Below are 24,633 nucleotides of genomic sequence, written 5' to 3' on the forward strand. Positions count from 1 at the left end.
ATGAAGATCAGAGGTAGGATATTACACCATGGAATTGAAATACTTTATAATCTGAACTTGACTGAAATGCTTGCTTGACCTGAAATTGACCTTGAAATAAAAGGAACAGCTAAACCTTAATAGATCAAAAACTACCACACAAAGGCTACATTGCCAAGAACAAGTTACAACCACAGTGATTTATTAATCTCAACTTTTCAATGCATGGATTAACCTAACAAAACATTCAGTTTACTAATAGATTTTTCTTTTTCTTTTTATGTATAATTTTTCTTAGGGAAGAAAAATACACAGAAAAAATTCCTAGAAAATAAAGATTCTTTGATGAACATTTTGGGAATCTATTATGAAAACAATAGTGTTTTGGCAGAGATTGCATTTTAGAAACTATACCAATTTGCCTTGTAAATTGTATAAATATATATGATGATTATTTTTAACCAGTATTCAGTGCTGGTAAGCATCCCCCTGTTTCTAATATGGCTAAGTGTGTTTGAGTATATGTTTGATTGCCTGTGGTTCATTGTCATTACTCAGGTCCTTTGAGGTCTATAATGAAAGATCTGCATTCTGATGACAATGAGGAGGAATCGGATGAAGTGGAGGATAACGACAATGACTCTGAAATGGAGAGGCCTGTAAATAGAGGAGGCAGCCGAAGTCGCAGGTGAGTGTCTTGGAAGGAAAGGGGTTGCCTGTGATGAAGTCAGACTTTTTCACAAGCCCTGCTGGGATAATCACAGCAAAGGTGTGAAACACCAAAAACGGCAGTAGGTGGTCACATTCATTTGATGCAGGGTCTCCTTGGCATGCCTACACACACTTTACAGGGAACTATTTCTCCTTTTTCTCAGAAAGAGGCTTTTCCTCTAAAAATTTTATAGGAAAAAGTCACATTAGATGTCCTTATCCTTGGAAATGTATGCCAAGTGGCAGGACTGACTGTTGAAATAAAGTCTGTTTTCATTTGAAGAGTTTGGGTTGATCCACTGCTGGAGATAGTCTCAGAATTTGAAGAAATGTGTTTGCTGTTTGTAGTTAGAAATACATAATTGGCTCCAGTGAATTATGTGTGTGACCTAATTAAAACTAGGATCACCTGTGTGTTTTCCAGAAAATAAATTCCTTTTAAGTGTGCTGACAATTAGGTGCCTTAAGTAGCTTTAATGCTGTGAGGCATAATTCCATGTTATAAGATGGTAATTCATGTCACTTATAATTAATACTCAACTTGAAATTGCCCTGAGGATTTTATTTCTTTATCATGAAGAAAACAAATAGGCATGCTTACTTTAATTTGTCTTGAGTGGAAAAAATACGAATCTACTTGAATTTAAAATCCAGTTACATTTATAATATATTGCATTAAATCTTTCCCTATTATCCATTACTATGTAGAAGACCCTAAGATTAAAAAAAAAAAAAAGAAATGCAGTCTTAACCCAAACTGGAGAGACCGATGCTTCCTAACTGCCAATGCTTTGTCCTCTGAAAAGAGCCTCCTTAGGGTGTGTGCCCCATTAGATATCTCAGTGCCTGTTTTTTTATGGTCGTATTCAACCCGTTTCTCTCCTTGTCTCTCAGACTTACCTGTCAGCATTCCTTTTAAATAGGAGAATATAACCTCTTTAATATGACCATGGCCTTATAACATTTCCCTTTAGAAGTATTTTTGTCTGATAAAAAGGAAACTGGTAGGGGAAAAAAGACCTCAAAATGGACTGAAACTTAAAGTAGCTTCCTTATACCAACCAAAATCCTGACCACTGGCTGCTCTTAGATTCAGTTGATGAAAAATGTGTGACCTATTTAGATGATTTCTCAAGTTGTTATTTAGAATATCTGGATATTCTGTGATTAGTTGTTGCCCACCTCCTTATTGCTCCAACCCCTGAGTCTGTGTGGTCATGATATAGGTTTGTGAGTCATCTGATATAGATATACCTTGTTGGGGCTGCTTTTCTTGTTCCCTGCCTGACATGTGCTGTGTTAGCATGGCAGTGCCAGTGTAACATTTGATCTTCACTGCACTTGTGAAGTCTCAACTGTTTAATCAGTTTAAATACTCAGCCTTCCACTTCACTCAAGAAGCATTTCAAAACAGTGCTTCAACTGAACACTTCATTAATGTAATTTAGTTAAGAAAAACAAGTTCTATCAGTTTTTGCTAAAAGGATGTCCCAGTGTATCCTTTTCATTTCGTATCTTGTATCTTGTCTGTCTGAATACATTATAGAGCTAGAATGTGGTTGCCTATTCAGAGTGAAAGAAAAACTATCCTGATTTCTAAAACAGTTTCTGTTTCTGAGAAGCATATTACATTAGGTGCTATATAACCAGAGAATGGGGAGCAAATACTGAAAGAGGACATCTCTGAGGGAGGACTACATTCAGCACAGTAGAATAAAAAATCTCTCCTATTGTGGATAAAAGAAAATTCCATTTTCTTCTGAAAAGAAAAAATGGGGAGGAGGTGGTGTGTATTGTCTTTAGTTGTTTAATTTTTAAAATACATCATTGTGGTTTTCCAAAGCTGTTATCCCAAACATACCATTTCTTTGCGTTGTTGTAGCGTATTTCCAATGAATTGTTGTATCAGTGTTCAGAACTAGAGACAGCCTTGAATAATGAATGACACAGTAGAAATGATTGGTAGTGGTCCTAGCATGCCGGGCTCCACATGTTCAATCCTTAGATGTCACTCTGTGCTGTCAGTGGTGCAGGGCTGTTTTCCACATTCTTTATGAAGTTTCATTTATGTGGTTGCTTCTTCCCCTGCAGCGTGTATTCTAGACATGTTTGTAACTTTTTCATCTGTAACAGAGAGGCAGGAGGAAAGGAAAATAAAGGTAGTAATCAACAAACTAATTTTGCTGACCTTCTAGTGGCATGCTTGATGATAGTAGGTGGGTAGAGCAGGAGAAGGGAGATGAATGAATAAATGACCCCAGTAAAGTATAGTAGCTGAGCACTAGCTTTGGGCCACATTGCTTGTATTTGAATTCTAGAGCCACCATTTTTACATATGTGACCCTAGATGAGTGACCCAGTCTTTCTGAGTCTCAGTTTACTTGTCTGTGAAACAGGAGATCATGAAAAGAGAAATGGCAGGTAAAGCACTTAACACAGTTCCAGCTACAAAGTAAGCACCAATACATGTTAGCGGTTGTGAGTTAAAATGAACTTGTCAAGTGTTAGTGTTTGGATTCTGTGCTTTCCACGCCTATTTCTATGGGTATTTCAAGAATCATCTGTTTTGTAATGATGTGCATAACTTGTCTCTTTCTTTTCAGAGTTAGCTTAAGTGATGGCAGCGATAGTGAAAGCAGTTCTGCTTCTTCACCCCTACATCATGAACCTCCACCACCCTTATTAAAAACCAACAACAACCAGGTAAATTGTGGGGTTTGCACTTTGCAAGACTCTGCAGAGCTAGGTGTAATCACTTTTACAAAGCATGCAAAACTTTCATCCTTGAATTTTAAACAAACTTCCTCTTGATGCCAAATAGATGGGAGGCCACAGCCTTTGGAATAAACACATAGTTAGTTACGGTAAAAGAGGTTCTGTTGTCATGAGAAGATGAATATGTTCCATCATATGGGTTAACTAGGTTAGTACAATAAAAGAGGGTGACAAAAAGTATTGCCCATTTACCATTTACTTCTGATTTCTATATACTTTACACCTCAGCAGTAAGTAGGTGCCTTAATTAGGAAGAATATGACCTTTGGGCCTAGTATAAAGCTTGGTTCTTTACCACTGGTAATTTACTGGTGGGAAATTAACTTTTAGCTTTTGATTCTCAGTTTCCTTATCTGTAAATGACATTAACACTACCTTTTAGGTTATTGGGAAGATGACAAATGATATATGTAAAGAGCAAAAGGCAGTGCACAGCCCCTACTTGGCACTCAGTTGATGGTAGTTTATTATTATAGGTGTTTGGCCTCAGTTTTCTCGTCCAAGATAGAAGGATTATTACTTGGGATTTTAAGGAATAATTAATAAAATGCTGAGAAAATAATGGTCATTATCATTGTTACAACTTGAACTAAAGGAAAGCTTATTAATTTGATAGTCAACTCAAAATATAACTATTTGGATAAGATCTAGGCAGAACTTTGAAGGCTATGATAAAGAGCATTTGTTAAATAAATTAAATTGGGATATTTTCTTTAACAACTAAAATAAACTATTTTCAGTATCATGAATAATGTAAAAGCCTCATTGAGCATTGAATTAATACTCTCATTACCGTAAGTTTTTCTTACCTTTTTGTGTCGACAGATTTCCTATGACCTCTACAATAACTGCTTAATTCAAGTTACTGTACGAATATTAACTTGAAAACTAAACAACTGTGTTTTTCTGAAAATACTGTTTCACAGGTGTCCTTCAATTTTAAATAGTCTTGCCCTTAAATTCGTGGTCTTTGTGTTACTTGGGAAATGTTAGTTTATAGCTGAAGACTTTTTCTTTTTGCATTTTATTTAAAGCACTAGCAAAGATCTCTTATAGTTTAAAATTTGTCATTTATAAGGTTTGTCTATAATGCAAATCCATTCTTGTTAAGTAGGAATGATACCAGTACTCTTTGTTGTACCAGTTACAGTTCAACTGCAATTTGTGTCCTACATTAAAATCAAAGTCCAGCCTCATTATCTCTTATAGATGGGATATTCCGCGAGTTATTTACTTCTTTTTCCATATCCTGGCTCTTCCCCATCTTCAGGGCCAGCTGTGCTCATGGCCCAGCCGTCTTTTACCTCTGGTGTGGATGCCTGCCACCACACGTCAGGCATTTCAGAGGAAAGTAAAAAGAGGAAAGACATGCATCATGGCCAATCACCTGAGAACGCTGGACTGGTTAACTAGAAAATTTGGGATCCTTTTGTAAATTTGTGCTTCAGTGAGAACTAGCATTAGGATAGAATTTGAACCTTGGTGAGATTTTTTTTTTATTTTTATTTTTGAGACGGAGTTTTGCTCTTGTCGCCCAGGCTGGAGTGCAATGGCGTGATCGTGGCTCACTGCAACCTCTGCCTCCTGGGTTCAAGTGATTCTCCTGCCTTAGCCCCGCGAGTAGCTGGGACTACAGGCGCATGCCACCGTGCTTAGCTAATTTTTGTATTTTTAGTAGAGAAGGAGTTTCACCATGTTGGCCAGGATGGTCTTGATCTCTTGACCTCATCATCCACCTCACAAAGTGCTGGGATTACGGGCGTGAGCCACCGCTGCCAGCCGATGATATTTTTGTATCCAACTTAGGCATATTTCAGCTTGATTTCTGTATCCAGTGGGTGGTGTATGAGAGCTACAATACGTCATGGGCACAGCAGTGGCAGGGCCAGGAGTGTAGGGCACTAGGCTCTGCTTTTGTGCCCCTCACTAATCTCCTTCAGTATCTCTCCTAATCATAGTGAAAAGTGGGCTTGCTAGGGAATGCAGCTCCAACAAGCCCCTTTCATGCTCTTCAAACCTTGTGGCTTCGCTTAAGCCCTTTCTGAATGGGCAGTCTTGAACTGACCTTGGCTTTAGGGAAAGGTTTAGACTCTTTATCAGACTGTTTTTTACATGTCTAGCAAAACAAAACCAAAAATGAATAGTATCATCTATCTGGAGAGGGTAAAAGTTATCTTATCTAATTAAGTAGCATACCCCTGGTTCCTTGACGTGTTTATTTGGCAAATGTTGCTTCACACTTGTGAATCATCAGTCTGCCAGTAATACTCTATTATGTGTCACTTTCTCCATGCACCTGTAAACATGGTAAGAAAGTCCATATGCTTCCACTTTTAGCTAGTCTGGGTTAGGAACTATATATACCACAGGAGGGCTTAGCTCCTTAGAGCTATGTCTTGGAGCCGAGAGGACAAGAAAAGGTTTCTTAAACGTTGTTTGGTATTGGTTTCCTAGCCCCTCAAATCACTTGCACTGGGGTCAGGTGTGATGCTATCCCTTTAAGTCAAGCTTCTGGGACTTAAAAAAAAAATTACTAGTATATCTTAATTCTCTATGTTGATGGTGTAAGAGAGTAAAAATTTCTTAAAAATCTAAAATCAACTAAATTTCACTCCGGAATGACTTTTTAGTCATATTTGAATGTGTGTGTGTGTGTGTGTGTGTGTGTGTGCAGGAGGGAGGGAGAAAAGTAGGGGGAGTGAGACAGGGATAGAGAAAGAGTATGAATCTGAATTTTCACAATAAATAAAGAGTTGAGAACATACTTGGAAGGACTAACTCCGAAATGGGAACACTCTGAGTTTCCTTCTTCCGTACTCCTTGCCTGTTCTCTCTCTATGAATTGATAATGATCACTGAGTTCGATAAAGTACCAGGCAAAGCTGAAATGTCCATTGCCTTTTCTCAAATCTTCCAGGGACTAGAGAAGAGGGGAAGTACTAATGGAGTCAAATATTTTCATACTGAATAAAAGTGAACATAGAGTCTCACGTCAACCAAGCAAGTAATTAACCTGAGTATTGTTGGGAGCTACTGTCATTAGCATGAAAGATCTATCAGTAGAGAATCCATCTGTGAATAACTGAGTTGTCATTCTTCATAAAGTGATACAGAAAAATATAATCTTGAACGTTTGTCAAGACATTTTCTCAGATTAAAGACAAAAGTGCTACTAAACCACAATTCTTCTATTTTCAGAGACTGCTGTATCTATAAATGGAGTAGCTAGGCAGTCTAGGTAGCTCTGCTTCTCTCAGTACAACTTAATAGGTAATAATAAAGAGTGTTGCATCATTTCAACCAGAGATGGTTTTTTCACTCCAAACCTCCCTTATGTGAATTTCAAACAAAAACAAAATACCACATCTTTTTTAGCCAGAAGCTTGGCAGGGAGGGAGGGGAGAAAGGACTTGAAGGAAGGAAGTGATCCATTGGACCCGGGTTAATATTCAGAATATCATAAATCACCTATCAGCCTGCAAGGCATGTTGAATGAAATTAAAAAGAGTCTATCCAGTTAAACTGGTTTAAAATAAGCCTGTGGAAGACAAGGTGTTGTACTTTTTTATTCTGGAGTTGTTTCCCTACAGATAAGAAATGATCATAAATAAAACAATTGTCTTCAGCAGAGCTTAGCTCTCTCAGAATGAGGTTTTGACAAAGCTGTTTATTTTGGAGCAGGGAGAGATCAAAGAAGGAAGATTAACTGAGCCCTCTCTGGGCAGCCACTCAGTAACTTGAGGCGGGTCACTGACACCCGGAGCTTTTGTTCCTGCCACTGCAGCTTCAGAAGAAAGAAACTAGGATTTCAATGTATTTTGGCCTTCTGTGCTATAGCACTTACGGAATGTGTGGGGTGGGACTTAAGCGTCCAAATGTTCTATTTTCTGCTTTGAAGAAAAGGTGGCAGAACTCTCTAAACCTAGTTAGCAAAGTTCTATTGCAAATACAGCGTCCTCAAGTCACTTCAACACCCAGAGTACAGGAGTTGGAGGAGGGGATCGTGGGAGGCAGCAGGATATGATGGGAACAAATTCAGTTCTGTAACGCAGAAGTCAAGCAGGCAGGCACTTTTTTTTTCTTTTTTTCTTGCCTGAAATCTCAGCGGATTGTCTCTGCATGCCCAGCCCAGTATCTGAGTTGGCGAGGAGTGCCATCTACTGACCTACTTACTCCTAGGTCTCAGCGCTGATTTTTCCCTTGAGGTCTCACTTCCAACAACAATGGAGGAGGAAATTCTGAATGTAGTGGAGTATTTGGTTTCCTTTACAGTGGAGCACGTTAAAAACGATTGCCTTCCCTCTGCTAATAAGTAATTTACTTGTGTTGCCAAAGTATTGTATTTTAAGTTAGCCTGGTCAAATTAGTCATTTGGTTATCTTCATATTAAAAATGATGAAAAAAGCATGATTCTCAGGAAAGACTGTTAGAAGGACACTTTTTACCCGTGCATTATTCTCAATTAAAATAAAAATATGCCCCTTCAGGAGTATTTGGTCTTTTCCAGGATGTCATGTTCCTGTCCTCATCCAGTGAAATGTTTATTAGTAATAAAAAATGTTAAAGCTGAATGGGAATCTGGGTGTTATCTTGTTCATCTCTCCCATTTCATCCTTTGCAGTCCAAAAATGTTAAATAATAAGGCTGGGACTTGAACTTGGGCCTCTGAGCCTAATAAGTGCTCTTGCCACTACAGATTAAAAGTGGGCTCGTTCTTAAAATCTTTATGTTATGGAATGTGGTAAACTTGTGGACAGAACTGTTGCTAAGTTAGGGCAGAGAATGGGTAAAGAGAACAGTAGGAATATAAAACTTCTTAAGATAAATTAGGCCCTTTATTTGGCATTTTCCTCCTTTAATATTAGTCTCCAATTATAACAACTCACTTCATAATGAGTTATAATGAAAAAGACAAATTACTCTGCTTTTTGTGTTTATACACATTTGTAAGCACTCATCATTTATAAATTTAGTGGTTTCAAGCTTTTTCAAGTGAGGGCCATTTAAAAATACTTCCCTTTTAATCCTCAGTTTTGAAGATGCTGTCAAAGAAATCAGCTGCATTTATTAAATAATAATTTGCTTCTCCTTTTTATTAAGTAGAAACATAACTTCCCACCAAAGCTTCTATACAGTATGTAAAACTATCCGTAACTTAAGTTGTAATCAGTCCAGATAAAAGGAAAAGCACTTGGCGTTTTACCAAGGGTAAACACATCATTTCTTAAAACACAGAAGATAGTCCTGTCTCTTTATTTCTTGAGTTGGAGGATCTCAAATGGGGAGCAACTAGTATAACTCATGGCCATCTTCATTTCCAAAGCTGCATCAGTTTTGTGCATATGAGTAATTTTAGAATGTGAAAGTTAGGTACTAAAAAGGGCATTTGAGTATTTGTTTTTATCATCCCTAGCATACTGAGCACTAGTAGTCATGCTGAAACAGCAGAATGAATAGGAAAAAAATTCTTGCCAGAGGGAACTATAATCTCAGTATAACTCAGCTGCTATACATATGGTGAAAGTGTTGTCGCAAAAGAGAAGCAGCCTTGGAAGCTTAGATCAATTTCCTTATCATCAACTGTGTGGGTTTTTTTTTTTTTTTTTAGTTCTACTCCTCTGACTCAGCATTTCAGATCTAAGTAATTCATTTTCCAAGGAAAATAAGATTAGAGAGAAGAAGGAAAATGTATAGAAAAGAAATGCCATTTGGAAAGTAAATGTTATTGTACCTTTCATTCAGTGAGTGCCTTTGTTTATGAGGCTGGTTAGCTAAGAGATGCTTGAAATAAAATTTAACACAGCATTCTCTTTGATCCCTAGATTCTTGAAGTGAAAAGTCCAATAAAGCAAAGCAAATCAGATAAGCAAATAAAGAATGGTGAATGTGACAAGGTAGGTTTCCAGTCTGTTACTAGGAGGGCTCCAACACTGACAAGCCTTCTGTTTCTTTGTGTTCCCCTTGATCATCCTTGCTGGTTCTCCTTTCATTTTCTTCATCAAAGTGCCCAAGATGCCCAAATGATGAGTATTTCGTCCCAGTGCTTTGTAGTTTGTTTTCCGTGTGCTCTTTATATCTTCAGTATTAAGCTTGGCCTTATGCTGTCATTTGCCATGATGCCTACAGTGCCAAGGGATTTCAGGCACATTGAATTGGGGAGTAAGAGAATTGTGGTAGAGATAGAATGTTAAGGAATCTCAGATGTAGATGAGCAAGACATCTGATGCTAGTGCAGTGTGCTTTCCCAGAGTGTGCATCATGCTTCTGAAATCTGACTACAAGACCTGGTGGGGTTAAGTTACCTGGTTTGGGCAGAGCCCTAACTCTGCTTTGTAGGGCCAGGGCAGACCTCTGTAATGCTTCACAAATCTTTCATTTGCCTTTATTGCAAATGGTGCTGGGGGCACCCATGCAGTTACACTAACAAAGACTCGTGAGTCTGAGCATATGGAAAGAGAGGTACCCCCTCTCCCCTTTCAGAGGAGCTCTTCACAAATCAGATGATAATTAGATAGTGATACCTGTTTTTCATAATACATTCTTCTGTTCTTCTGTCACTTGCTGGCATTGCTTACTAGCAATGTTTGGTATGACCAGGAAGCCTTTTTAAAACAAAAACAAAACAAACAGGAAAAACCCCACAAAATTCCCCTGACTTAATTGGTAATGTACATTGTTGTTTCCATGTTCAAACTTAGAATTTTTTTCTCTTAGAAACCTTCTGAGATTCAAGAATGAAAAAAAAAATGAAAGTAGCCTTTGTTCATATGTTTAAACTCACAATTTAGCATTTAATTTCCCTACCTTTTGTAGAGATATTGTTGGAGGAAAGTGAGTCTACTAACTTGAATCTTCATAAGAGCAATTAAGTCCAAGAATTCCCTCCAACTCCCTTTTTGAAGTTGACGTGATAAAGGTAATGACTGGTCCGAGGCAGGCTTGGTCTGCAGAGGCCTTTGGGCACTGAGTGCACACAGCCTGGGCTAGAGTGGTATAATGAGAAACCTCCAACTGCTGCTGCCTGTGTGTTGTTACTTACATATTCATTTATTTTTGAACTGCTTCTTAAAGTGCTTGTCCTTTTGGGGGACATTCTTCTCTTTCAGGCATACCTAGATGAACTGGTAGAGCTTCACAGAAGGTTAATGACGCTGAGGGAAAGACACATTCTGCAGCAGGTGAGAAATGCTTTTTAGCACAACCCTTTCCAGAAACTTCAAGACTTGGTTTGTCCTGTAGTAGTGTGATAGCACCTGGAGGCCACTGCGGCCCCACGCTATCAGAACCTGGCGAATGCGACCTGTAGACGTATTTGGGAAGGGTTCTCATTTCTGAGGCCACGTAGAAGTCTGCTCTGGAGCTCGATGGCAACTGTTCTCCCTCCTCTAGTGCAGTGGATGGTGAGAACTGGGCAATTTGGGAAGTGATTCTGGATTGTAGTGATCCCTCAGATGGCTGGTTTATTGTGGGCTCAGGGAGGGGACAGTAGAAATGCAAAAACCTTTGGGGCCAGGCTTCTGGTTTCATGGGAAAACAGTGATAAGAATTTGAATCAAATGTTGTAAACATTTGTGATTCAATTTAGTAACCTTTGCCAATGATATTCTAAGGAAAATAAATATTTTCTTCATTTCCCTTATCTTGTACAACATACATTCTATTATTATGTGGAATACTTGTAGTGGAATACTTGTACAGTGGGGAAACTTCTATTAGTATAATTTGATGTTTTGAGAAGATAAGAAGGATGGTTTTTCATTTTCATCCAGTTAATGACGTATGCCTCTGTTGCATTACCAGCAGCTATTGGTAATTTTTTTTAACACCCAAAGAGAAGAATGTGTGTTCTAAATTCCAGGGCAGACGTGTAGATTGTTTCGCTGTTTGAATTTTTTTCTTTTTTTTTTTCTTTTTTTTTTTTTGTTACTTTCAAATGACTTGACGTTAGTACTTAATCTACCCCAGCTGTGTGTGGGTTTTTTTTTTTTTTTTAACATTTAATGGCTGGTGGTCACATTTATATTCTGTGTACATTTTTGCTTACATCTATAAATATGTACTCTCAAACTTGCCAAGTTTCCTGACTGGCCTGATAAGCTTTTTAACCCTTATAGAGTTTTAGATTTGAACAAAAGACTACAGACGTATGATTCTTAATTGCAGATAGGTTGCATTTCTTGCAGTTTCTTTTTAGTTAGTATGGGTAAGGAAGCAGGACTTGAGTGGCCTACCATAAGTGGTAGTCTGGTACTTTGCTAATATTCTTCTTAGGCCTCTTTTGAAGAACCGAACGTTGTTTTGCCTGTCATTTTCCAAATATTTGGGGCTGGCATAATGCTGATTGCAGATCTATTGCATGATCTTTCTCGTCTCTTCCCAAACACCAGCTCTGAACCACTGTGGAGCAATTGTCCAATAAAGCTATTAATGCCCAAGCTGGGCCCAAAGAGTAAGTCTCATAGGAGGGGCTGGGACAGATGTTTGTGCAGGGTTGGGACATCTTCACAAAGAAAGCCCTGCCAGTGAGTCAAGGATACTAGGCCATTGGGCAGATCTTACCTTGTGGTGTCATTGGCATTCCCAATTTAATGTTGTCCTTTATTTTGACCTTATAAGAATTGTGAAGAAAGGTGGCTTACTGGAGAACTCCATCCAAGTGGATTATTTTAGTATTCTAGAGGGAGAGAGTAATATCTATGAATTTTTAACCTGGCATAAAGGCACTCCAGGGCACACAGCATTTCACCCTAATTGCATTCCCAGGCCGGTTGAAAGCTCTCAGTCTTTGGCCTTTTGCCTTGTAATGCAGCTGAGGCTTGTGATTATGATACCATGATGCATGTCCTGTCACGGTTTACTGCTTAATTAATTCCTTTTGTAAAACATAGCACTATTGAGGACTAATGTTATTCTCCACCTTGAGGGCTGCTCATCTCATGGAATGCATTCCACGATGTCTACGTATTCTCTGCCCTGCAGACTTGAACACCTGAAGCAGAATTTCTGGTGGGCACGGGATCACATCTAGGTCCTTTCCTGTTAAATGCATCCTATCCAAAAATCTGGCCTGACGATTTTATTTGGCTCACAAAAAGCGGTTAATAGCTTTGTTTTACTCTGGGGGCATGCAGTCCTGGCACTCGGCAGCTAGTTTAATGAACAGGCAGCATTGGATCAAGGAGCCTGTGTTCCTAAGCCACTTTTTCAAAGGGTATAAATACAGTAGAGTAGACACAGTCAAACCAAGAGAAGTGATTACCTAGGACTGATGAATAATTTGATTCCTCTTTAAACCACATGTTCCACATTTATTTGGAAAGTGAGATTGAACACATCTAACCTCCCCAGCAATTCAGCTCTAAGCCTGGATTTGCATCCATGTCTGGGGGAAGAAACCTCTGTGGGAAACTAGGTTTCCTTAGAGGGTGGTTTAGCAATTTAGAAGCCAGCCATCATTTTTTTCGAATTGTCTGCAGGGAATGGGGAATCCGTGGCGTATTAGAGTATGCCTTCTAAGAACCCAGAGAACCCTCCCTGAGAAGTGTTCTGCTGAAAATGATGTTCTCCATCCTGGGAAATTACTTGTCATATCTCAGCACCCCTTGTAGATTAGAGCCTGATGGGCTACCCCTTAACCAAGGGTAGGGCACACATTTTTATGTGGTGGTTGTCCGTGCTTTCCAGACCATAGTAGAGGCCATTCTATGGGAAGACCTATGTTATCCTGGACCTGGCTCTACTCCATAGAGAAGCAGTTAAAGTAAAGCCTTTTCATTACTCCCCACACAGCGAACAGGCTGCTTCATATGGAAAGAACCCTGGTTTTTGAAACTATAATCAGACTAAAATCAATGCATTTACCTTTTTATAATTAAAAATTGGGGAAGGGAGCCACAGATCTGACAAGTGGATCTTACCCTGTTTAAAACAAAATGAGACGTCCAACAGCCTGCGCAGTACCGCTTGAAAGGCTGATGTGGCAGGAAATAATCCATCATCAATGTTTTCACAACAACCATCATCTGAAGAATGAGTTAAGCAGTTTACACACTCTTCCTTTTCCACTACCCATATGTACCCGGTTGCCTGTTTTTCTTATCTGCAGTCACTCTATCTACTATTATTATTATTTTGGACAGACATTAATTATTGCACTATGATGCAGAATAATGACATCAAGGTCAAGCCACACTGCATCAGCAAAGAGGGTATTCCTGTAGAAAGGCAGAGTGGAGTTCTTCGGCACTCATGGGGTGTGTTCAGGCTTTGTGGCCTGTGTCAATGGAATAAAGCATGTTAGTGTTGTTTCTGATGTTCTAACTATCAGGATTCCTGGAAAGCAATGCACACTTATTTTTCTTTATGGAGCCCTTACTTAAATGAGGATGTGGGCACATGCTCTAATAATTCAAATCATTAATGCCGTTCCCTTTTGCAAATAATTCCCAACTCCCCAGCTGCTGCCACTGCTACTACATTAAGGCTGTTTCTCTGCATCTACCTTGATGTATTCTTATGGGCTCCCATAAAAATGTGGGGCTCATTTAGTTAGATTTATCAGATCCCTTTTATATTGTTGTGCATGTGTGGCTGCAGGCCGGGCACAACATGGTGATAGAGGAGGTAGGGGGTGGTGATGAAAGTACTGGAGATCTGCAAGATAGCACAATACATGAGAAATGCCCGGGCTGAAGTTTCTAGTGGGCAAAAGTGTTTATATGCCTTAAAATTAAGTGGCTTTTTTTCTAGAAGGGATTTTTTATTGCCCAGTTTTCTATTTGCTGTTAAATAATTAGGGAACAACTATATTGGGTCATGGAAAACTGTTTTCTTAAAAGAATGAGTTACAATTTTTTTTTATTCAAGCCGGCCTTTCTGAGTTTTAGTTTCTGCATTTTCTTGCCTCATTTATTTTAGTGCTAATGAAATGGCTAACACTCATTGGGGGCGGGAGGAAAAAGCATCACGTCTATAATTCATGTGCAGTTTAGTTACCTCCCAGATAATTAAGGATCAGTTTATAAGGTAATCATAATCATGTTATCCTGACTTAGGTAGCAATTTACCATTTATAAGAAGCTTTATTTATGATATCTTACTTGATCATCTGCCCAAACTTGTACAAGTAGAACGGGTAGCATTACTCCCATTTTCCGGATGAGGAAACTGAGGCTCAAAGGTTATGATGTTCTGTCTAATACCATTGAAAAAGTGAGCAGAGTCAGAACTTGATATGCTAAATCCAGAACTCTATTCTGAATGCTTTGTCAATTACCTACTGGGCAGCTGGCTGAGGAAAGGAGTCAAATTCTGGTCAGCTTGTTATTTGCCTCCATTGTATAAATTTGAAATTATAATAGCTCTAAAGAGACTACTTGTTTCCATCCTGAAATTTACACATTTTCACTAGATCCATAGTATTTTTGCACAAAATGGCAAAAAAAGAAATTATTCCAGAAAATACATAGTCTTAGTTCGGTTGATGTTAATTATATAGTAAGTATATGATTGACATGAAAAGCCTCTGTGGGCATAGCTATGTGTTTGTGTTTCTGTATGTATGTGGATATGTGTGGATGACTTGTTGAAAGTTCTGTTACTAATAACTAATAAAACAAATGAGTATCCATTTTAGATCTTTTAGTGTTAATAAGATCTTGTTGGATACATTTTTACATAAATGTAGCACTTTAACCATAATTGGGTACACCCCTTCTAAGAATTTCTTGGTGCATGTAACAGAACCTTGAGTCTAGTGGTTTAAGCAAGTAAGGTTTTCTTCTGACTGCCTCCCCACCTATAACAGCAAGCCTGGAGGTAAGTAATCCGTGGTCGAGGTAGTGGCTTAAAAGATGCCACTGATGACACAGACTCCTTGTCTTTCTTTTCTTCCATCTTTCGTATGTTGTATTCGTCTTCTTAATGGGAAGACAGCTGCCGCACTTCCAAGCACTGCATTCCCATTGCACACAGGAAGAAGGAAAGAAGGCAAAAGATGCATACCCATTGTCCATACCCTTTTCAAAAATATTCCTGAAAACAGTGAGTTCTGACAAATAGATTGTAAATAGCAGCATCTGACAAGTGCTGCAAGTAGGTCTGGGGAGGCAAGCATTGTAGTTGGGCAGCTCTCAGAAAATCGGCCTTCCATTAATAAAAAAAAATTAAAAAAGGAATAAATCAATATTAGGGAGTTAGTTTGTAGCATCTGTCATTGCTTCCACTATGAGAGTAGCTTGTTTTAATATTAAGGCTGTAGTTATACCCCTAAAAAATAGTTCCAGAGATTGGGTAAGACAATAACAGCTCAATCTGGACTTGAGCAGTTAATTGGATTGAGAGTTAATGTGTCATTATGCTTCTGTGAAAGTCAAATAATAGGTCAGGAATGGGGAGCACATTTTCTATTAAGAACCACTGACCTATAGGGAGTAGTTCACAAATTTACTGTATTTTTTAAAAGAAAGCTAATTGTAAGAAGAGAATGTTAAAAGTTTCAGTTCTGGCTGGGCGCGGTGGCTCACGCCTGTAATCCCAGCACTTTGGGAGGCCGATGCAGGCGGATCATGAGGTCAGGAGATCGAGACTATCCTGGCTAACACGGTGAAACCCCGTCTCTACTAAAAATACAAAAAATTAGCTGGGCGAGCCTGTAGCCCCAGCTAGGCGGGAGGCTGAGGCAGGAGAATGGCGTGAACCCCGGGGGTGCGGAGCCTGCAGTGAACCGAGATCGCGCCACTGCACTCCAGCCTGGGTGAAAGAGCGAGACTCTGTCTCAAAAAAAAAAAAAAAAAAAAAAAGTTTCAGTTCTGCTGTTACTCAACATGGCATTAGGTAATCTAAAACTTCATTAAATAAATGGTAGGCTCAATAATTAAAATTATTCTCTTTTTTAAGATTATTGACCTAAAGAGAATCAGAGGTAAGTGATAGAGAATAACAGACAACTCAAATCAGGTGGAAGTTTGCCAGCTGTTGACTCTGTGCAAATTTTTTTTTATTACCCTCATATTAACTTTGCTTCCTCCCCCAAAAAACGTTATCCCCAACACACTGCCCAGATACAGCATTATTAGTAGAATAGGAATGGAAGGATACTTTTACATGATAAAAGAATCTCTCAAACCAATCATCAACTTCATTCTTAATGTTGAGACTTCAGAAGTGTTCTCCTGAAAGCCAGGGCAAGAGTAATAGTAACCGTCACCTCTGTCATTTAACAGTTTTCTGAAAGTTGGAGCCAATACAAGAAGAAATGAGGCATAACTATTCCAAATGACAAGACAAAGGCATCCTTTCTTTTTCCAGATAATATTTCTATTTAATTGAATACCTTAAATATTTAAAATCTCCCCCAAATATTCAGGGGAATCAAGTGAACACAACTAAAAGTAATAAATATGTTTTTATTTTTATGTTAAAGTATAACAAAGCATTCAGGTACATGCGTTTTCACCAAGTGACAACATCTTATGTAACCAGCACCCAAGTCAAACAACAAAACGGTTCCAGTACTCTGGAAGGCTCCCTTGAGCCCCTTCTGGTCACTACCTATTAAGGGGGTGGGATTGTAGACAGTTTCTTTCTTTTTTTTTTTTTTTGTGAGTTCCTGTATTTTCCAAATTATTAACAATTATATAATGATAAAGGAAAATGATTTTATATAGGGGTGTGTGTGTGTGTGTGTGTGTGTGTGTGTGTGTGTGTGTGTTTGTACTTAAGTAAAAGTAGTTTTGTTGTTTCTCGGCTGGATTTTTCTTATGTCTATTAAGTATAATCACTGTCTGTTGAGTCAGTAACTAATTTTTAAAGGGGTCTTGAAATGTTATCTCCCCCTAACTGCTCACTCACAGTTAAATATTCTGTTCATGACTTGAAAGCAGGAATCAGTTTAAAGGGTATGAAAAGCAAGACAGGTTCTCACTGGGAATTTCTAAGGCTTAATATACCTTTGACTTATCAAGTTGACTGAGACAGTTTAATGCTATTCATGGTATGGGACCTTGTTGCTATAAATACGAATATTTATCACTGGATTCCATATTTGATTGCCCCTCCATTAACTCTCTCTTTGCCTTTTGATGTTTGCCGCGTATTGCCCAAACTTTCTCTTCTTCACTCCTCTAGATCGTGAACCTTATAGAAGAAACTGGACACTTTCATATCACAAACACAACATTTGATTTTGATCTTTGCTCGCTGGACAAAACCACAGTCCGTAAACTACAGAGTTACCTGGAAACATCTGGAACATCCTGAGGATATAACAACTGGATGCATCAAGAACTATTGTGTTTTTTTTTTTTTTTGGTTTTTTTTTTTTTTGGTTGTGATTTTTTGTTGTTGTTGTTTATATGAAAACACTCAAAATGATGCAACCAAAAGGGAAAAAATAAAAATCAAACAACCTTCAGCTTTATTTTTCTTTAAAGCCAGTCATCATCTCTTGATAAAGGAGAGGTTAAAGCAAACCAGCCTCAGCGGACCACTCTTCTCTCCAAGGAAATCCCCGGGAAGAGTTAGCCTGGATAGCCTTGAAAACAAACAAATCAAACACAACACAAGAAAACTCAAAGAATGTGTATGGTATCATGTATCTCTCTGTGGTGGTTCATTCCACAGGACGAATGCATATTCAACACACTGCCTTATTACATAACTGATCTATTTATTATCTCATACAGATATTCTAAGTCGTTGAGGGAATGACACCATCAGACATTATAAGTACTTGGTCCCGTGGATGCTCTTTCAATGCAGCACCCTTGCCATCCCAAGCCCAGTGACCTTACTCGTATACCGTGCCACTTTCCACCAACTTTTTCCAAGTCCTTTAACTCGTTGCAGTCTGTATTTTCCACCTTTTGTTTTTCCAGTTCCAGGACACAGATTATCAACTGGGGGGACCAAATAGCCACCTTGATTTTCTTCTTTGTGGTCTTTTTCCTGAAAGTTGGGGCCCAGTCCTTGGCTGTATCCATGTAATGATCTTGGACCATGGTAGAAAATGCACCAAATAGGATCATACGAATTGCTGTCTAGCCTTAGTCAATAAACTTGTAGGACTTTTGAACAAAAGTGTACCTGTAAATGTCCTGAATCCAGCATTGTTGAGCTGTCATCAACATTCTTGTGTCTGTTTTACTGTTATAATATTAGGTGAATATGGAAGTAAAGGCATTCCACAGGATCATCATTTAAAAAAAAAAGAATTCTGGTCCTGTTTTCTAAAAAAAAAACAAAAAACTGTTGTAGAGATTCTTCATTTGGATCTATTTATTAGTAAGAGTTTCCAGCTTTCTTCAGCTGCCAGTGTGTTACTCATCTTTATCCTAAAAATCTGGAATCAGAGATTTTTGTTTGTTCACATATGATTCTCTTAGACACTTTTATATTTGAAAAAATTAAAATCTTTCTTCGGGGGAAAATTCTTGGTTATTCTGCCATAACAGATTATGTATTAACTTGTAGATTCAGTGGTTCAATACTTGTTTAGTCGCTTGCTAATATTTCCAGAAGGATTTCTTGTATTGGTGAAAGACGGTTGGGGATGGGGGGATTTTTTTGTTCTTGTTGTACCCTTGTTTTGAAACTAGAAATCTGTCCTGTGGCATGCAAAAGAAAGCAAATTATTTTTAAAAGAAAAAAACCAAAGTACTTTTGGTGTCATTATTCCATCTTCTCCATAAGTGGAGAAATGAAAAGTAAGAACAGCTCATCTTTAAAGTTTTTACTAGAAATTCAGCTGAAAAGAAGAGAAATGAAGAAATACTTCTGGATCCAAAGGTTCGTCACTGGATCAGCCTTAAGAAAGTCTCTATGTGTGCTAATAGACCAGTATCTCCCTTGTTTGTTCCCATGCCAGATGCTGTCTTTTCATACAGAGATTAACTAGTGTCTGTACAGAAAATGGTCTTTCCAGACCCATTCTTTTGGGCACTTATATAAATGCAGATTGATAATGGAGTTATTTCTGCATTTTAAAAAGGGGATTTTTTACACTGTTTCTTTCTATCCAAAGAAACTATTTTTCCTTTAAAAAATTATAATACAGCCATGCTCCTTGTAAATTATTTCTCTGAAGCGTCCTCCCAGAGGACAAGTGTACTTTCTCAATAATGTTATGATTCTTAATGATGATTGGCATGAACCGTACTTGAAGCATTTGTTGTATTGTCCACTTCTCGACGTGCAGAGAAACTTTGAGTCATTTTGGACATTAGGTGATTGATGAATTGTGTGGTTTCAGTTGTGTTTTGTTTTTAACTTTATAGCTGGAAGGGGAGGGTAATGTTTATATGGAAATGTTGCAAATTTTTAAAATATTTTAAAATTTCTAACTGCTAACTCACATATTCTGGTCAAGCCAGAAGTTTATGTGGTTTAATATATCTGTGTAGTTTAACTAGAAACGTATATATGTAGTTTGGGCCATTTTTATTTCTGTAACTAAATTGGGCAAAAAATATGATTTGCCAATGTAAAATTTTTTTCCCTTAAGTTACTAACCAAGAAACTAGGTTAAGATAAGAAATGACCAAACAAAAAGAATGATAAGAAGGGCAGCTATTATATGATAAACTTTAGACTTGAAAATTAGATAATAAAGTTAATTTCTTCAGAATATCCTAAAATGTAAGTTTCTAAATTGATAAAATTCAGAAAAACGTATCCATCTTCTACTCATCAAGATAGCAAAATAAGTTTTTCACAAAATTAAGAGTGAGAGTTACGTTTTTTTTTTTTTGAAGTGGTAATCTTGCTCTCATCTAATTTCTAAATACAGAAATAAAAAGATCCCTTTGAATTAATTTCAAGTAGTTATAATACCTCTCTTAAAGTAACCCCTTCAGTTCTGTCACATTTATATACGCCCAACTTTGAAGCCTGTTAAGAGTATCTTTGACATGTGAGTACCCTAACAGTGGCTCTGGTTTCTTAAGCACAAAGGGAAAATGGCAGGGTTTAATTTCTTTGGTGTACATATATAAATAGATGTTTCAAATAAAATTAATTGGGTAAATGTGAATATGGTTTGAACCAGCCAGAGTATGATAAACTTTAAAAAAATTTTTCCTCAGTGATTAGCCCGGGGAAAAAATCTATGTACAGAGCTCGTGCCCCTCTACCCCCTTATAACTTAGCTGTTGCCTCTGGTTTTGCAGCAGGGTGTGTGCTGGTGGGTTTGGGGGTCCTTCTGTCTTCAGATGTAGCAGTCATGTTAGCAACAATATTTTGCAGTTATTTCACGATCCTCACCATAATCTGCCTCTCTCTCAATCTTAATACAGACAAATAGGTATGTCTATATATGCGTTCATATAGTGTCAAGGTTAGAGAAGACTATAAAAACTTCAGATCAGGAAAAAATATAAGAGAGCGTCTTAAACATTTTAAATTGCTAGGCAAATCTCTCTAATCTGAATATTCACCTTTTGGTGGAAAGAGCCAATAATACTGGTTTTCTTCCACTAGAAGGTTTCTTCAAAAAAAAATTTTTTTTTTTTTTCTGATATCTTTCACAGGCCCACCTAATCTTTAAAAAAAAGAGAAGAAAGAATTTTAGGCCTGTGTAACATCCCATTTATGACTTCAAGCTCCACAAATGTAGTTAATATACTTGTTTAAGAGAGACTTTACTCTTAAATGTTTTAACTCTGCCTACTTAATGCAGTTGGATGTCCAGTGTTGGAAACGGTCAGTGTCTGTTTGGTGGCTCGTGTTTATTTTTGTCACTGTAGAAGTGATCTGCTCTGGAGTAATTTGCTGTATGCTTATTACTTTCCACCTTTAGCGTTTCGTGTACTAATACTATGTACTGCTCCTATATTTATATATACATATATATATACATATATATTATCAGAGTAATCTTGCTTCGGACTGTTGCTCTAAAATTATGACTATGATGTAGAGACTACTACAGCTGCAGTGAATGTTAAGGAGTCAATTCCCATGGTTTAGTTTAGTCTCGGGCTGGAAGTCTATGTCTTTTGACCTCTTTTGTTTTATATGATGCTTTTTATTATGTAGGCACTGCCATCCCTGAATATTCCTTGTAAAGATGCATTGAAGAAGTCAATTTAAAAGGAAGACAAAGCCACTGCTGTCTGTAAACTGTAAATATGTATTTTGGCACTTGTACTCCAGTATTCTGAAAATAGAGTTACGATGGAAATGCTGACAGATCCTTAATGGTGGCCAGAGCTACCATGCAGTGCAAAAATAAATTACGTGAAAATGTATTATTGAGATTAACAGTGCAAGGCCAATACATTTTATAAATCTGTCAGTATCTTTTTAATGGACTGTGTATGTGTAGTTATGTTGAAAGATACATTGTGTATGTGTACATGCTTTTGTGTGAATTCAAGGCACACTGTAAGATGTATTTCCCTTCTCTAAAATCCATGTTGAAATGTAAGTACAGATTGATAGAAATAGGTGTTTTACTTAAACTCATATAATCTGTTTCAGCACCATTTTAAAAATGTATAATTGTACTGATTTGCTAAGAGTCATTTGACCAAAGTTTGGCTTTTTTTTCCATACAGGAAAAATTAGCCCCTAGCCTTTTCTCAAGAAGTGATGCTGTTTCTAAAGAAGAACAGAGGGGGAGATCTGGGGCATCCAGAGAAAGGACAATGTGTCCAAAACCAGCTGAAGGCAGAGAGTCCATGCCTCATTCATTTTAGGAGTCCCTCATGTCTAACACCATCTTCTGTGTCCTAAAGCCAGTATATATACAATTTTTTTAAAGCTCTGCAAAGATTGGAACAAGAAGTGGTGGGATACATTCTTGGCATAAACTGGGCTATGTATACATGATATTTTTTCTTTCTCCCCTATTTCTTTGGAGGGTTTTGTTCAGAAACAATGTGCTATAGCCAGAGAGAGTCAATCTTACAAAGTCCCTGCATTTACTTTCACAGCAGGAACTGCTACCTTGATTAGACAGGAAGAAGAACAACTACTACAACAAAGAGAATAAAATACATTCAGTTTGGTAAATAACCAAGGCATTGGGTGTGATGCTCTTACTTAATAGTAAAGAGTTTACATCAAATTTGAGAAACTGACTTTATCTTCATTCAGGCTGACAAGCCATTTAGGGGATTAGGGGGGACTGCTTTGTATCAACCCGAAACTGATTTTAGGCGTGGAAGCATCAGTCCCAGATGGGTTGGGGTGGCAGTAGAACTTTCTAATGACCATATTTGGATTGGACTAATCTGTTCCCTTGTTGTGGCATAGATACTCATTTTTATTTAAAATAATGGCCTCACACCTCCAGTGTATAGAAAAGGTCAAGATCAGCCCCAGGCCCTGCTGAAGCACACTCACCCAGGGGTGCACTGCACCACGTGGTTTTCCCCAATAATTTGTTCCCTGTCTCTCCAATTTATGGCCCCATTTCGATATGCAAGGAAACCTGGAGAGAGATGACAGATAACCAAGCCTGACCCCCAGACCTCTCTGGTTGCTAAGTCAGGGAAATAAGTCTCCAAAACTAGTGGTCTTGTTTTATTCTAATTAGTGGAGCAACTAAGGGTATTTTATTGGTTTCTTGCCAGGGATACCACCCAAATAGAAAACACGGAGCACATTTCAAAGCTTCCTCTTTCTCTGCCAGGTAATAGTATCCATACCTTCCTGTTTATGCGGTCCCCTTCTGTAGAGGCGTTTCCAATTTTTTCCAGAGGTTGTTAAATTGCCTTTGGCTCTCAGCTTAGCCTCTTGGTCTTAATTTCCCCTTAATTAAAGAAGGGTAACCACTGTGGTCCCTAGGAGCTAGTGAGAGAAATATACGGCACAAACCAGAAAACGCTCTGATAATGCTAACTGGGCCCTATGGCTCTTAAATAAAAGCACAAATAGTCTACCACCTGAATGAGAAGGCTCCTTGAGTCCACTTTTATAACAATTCAGGGTGACTACTAGGGCACTGGGCAATCCGCATGGAATAGGAGGTGCCCACAAGGAGTGGGAGATAGATGGTGAGTAAAGACAAAGTTATTTGCTCATTTTCCCCTTAATCATGTAATCATGTCTCCCACCCCATGCAGTCCCCACCACAGAGTTCTGAAGCTTCAAAAGGGTAGAAAAGGATAAATCCAGGCCATTAAAAGAAAATAATCAAAGCTATTGAAAAGATAAAACAAATGAGTCGCACTAAAAGGGCCGTCTGTGCAAGTAATAAGGTTGAAATACTGATACTGATTTGCTAGCCGAACAGCATTCCTCACACATGTGGTTTGTGTATCCGTGTCTGGGTGGGTGGTCTGGTGAGAAGTGCTAAACGCAGCAAGATGGCTTAGTTTTTGAGCAGTGGAGGGAAGCTTTGGGACAGGCTCAGCCCGTGGCATCTATAGTCCCTGCAACATAAAGAGGCTTTCCTTTTGCTTTGTTCCAGGATGGAAAGTTTTAACTTGGCTTGGCTTATTCATTTAAATGTGAGTCTCTATTCTGCACAGAACCAATCAGAGGGTAGGAGTGTGTGTGTATGTGTGTGTGTGTGTGTGTGTGTGTGTAAGAACCTTCTTGTCTCTCGCCGCCCCAGCCCTAGGAATGGGATGTGTGGCATAGAATGTATAACTCTTCATTTGTCGGAATGTATTCCCTGGGTGCTAAGCACCTATTAACATCTCTTTTGAAAGGGACGCTGTTTTAAGTAACACCTCAGTCTAGCTAGGACAGGAAATAGCATTAAATTAAAGGTACATATGAATACGGTCCACAAGCAATCCAAATAAAGGTGGACTCCCCCAAAAGCACATTTATACTGAGAATGCCAAATGAAGCACACTCCATTCAAAGGGGGAGACTTGTTAAGGGAAGCTTCTTTTATTCAGGAAACACGATGCCCAGCGATGGCTTTTGAGAGACACAAATTATTGCCAACTCACATCTGAAGACAGGCTGCTTCATGAATATCCCTCACAATTGTTAGATGTCGGGATTTTTGACTTTGAATCAATTGGGAGATAAATCATTGTTTTCCAAATTACAATATTTATTTGTTTCTATGTTTATTACCTGTCTCCCCCACTAGAACAGAAACACCTGAGGGCAAGAAGTTTGTTTTGTTCACTGCTGATTCCAGGACCTAGAACAAGTCCAAGACATAAGAGACACCTGTATTTATCAAATGAAAATGTGAGAGCATTT

At 38.3% G+C, this 24,633-nt stretch overlaps 1 protein-coding gene across 2 annotated transcripts in view; it reads left to right on the forward strand.

Annotated features, from left to right (window-relative positions):
- The window catches only part of MLLT3 (MLLT3 super elongation complex subunit), a 284,574-nt gene extending 262,618 nt beyond the window's left edge, over positions 1 to 21,956 (forward strand). For both annotated transcript variants that reach the window (XM_055294120.2, XM_055294121.2), the window contains exons 7-11: positions 538 to 667; positions 3,294 to 3,393; positions 9,288 to 9,359; positions 10,572 to 10,643; positions 17,593 to 21,956. In XM_055294120.2, the coding sequence (XP_055150095.1) occupies positions 538 to 667; positions 3,294 to 3,393; positions 9,288 to 9,359; positions 10,572 to 10,643; positions 17,593 to 17,724 (506 nt within the window). In that variant the 3' untranslated portion in view covers positions 17,725 to 21,956. The remainder of the gene's footprint in view (positions 1 to 537; positions 668 to 3,293; positions 3,394 to 9,287; positions 9,360 to 10,571; positions 10,644 to 17,592) is intronic.
- The last annotated feature ends 2,677 nt before the right edge of the window (positions 21,957 to 24,633 follow it).

Source organism: Symphalangus syndactylus, chromosome 9 (assembly GCF_028878055.3).
Source record: "Symphalangus syndactylus isolate Jambi chromosome 9, NHGRI_mSymSyn1-v2.1_pri, whole genome shotgun sequence".
Lineage (NCBI taxonomy): Eukaryota > Metazoa > Chordata > Mammalia > Primates > Hylobatidae > Symphalangus > Symphalangus syndactylus.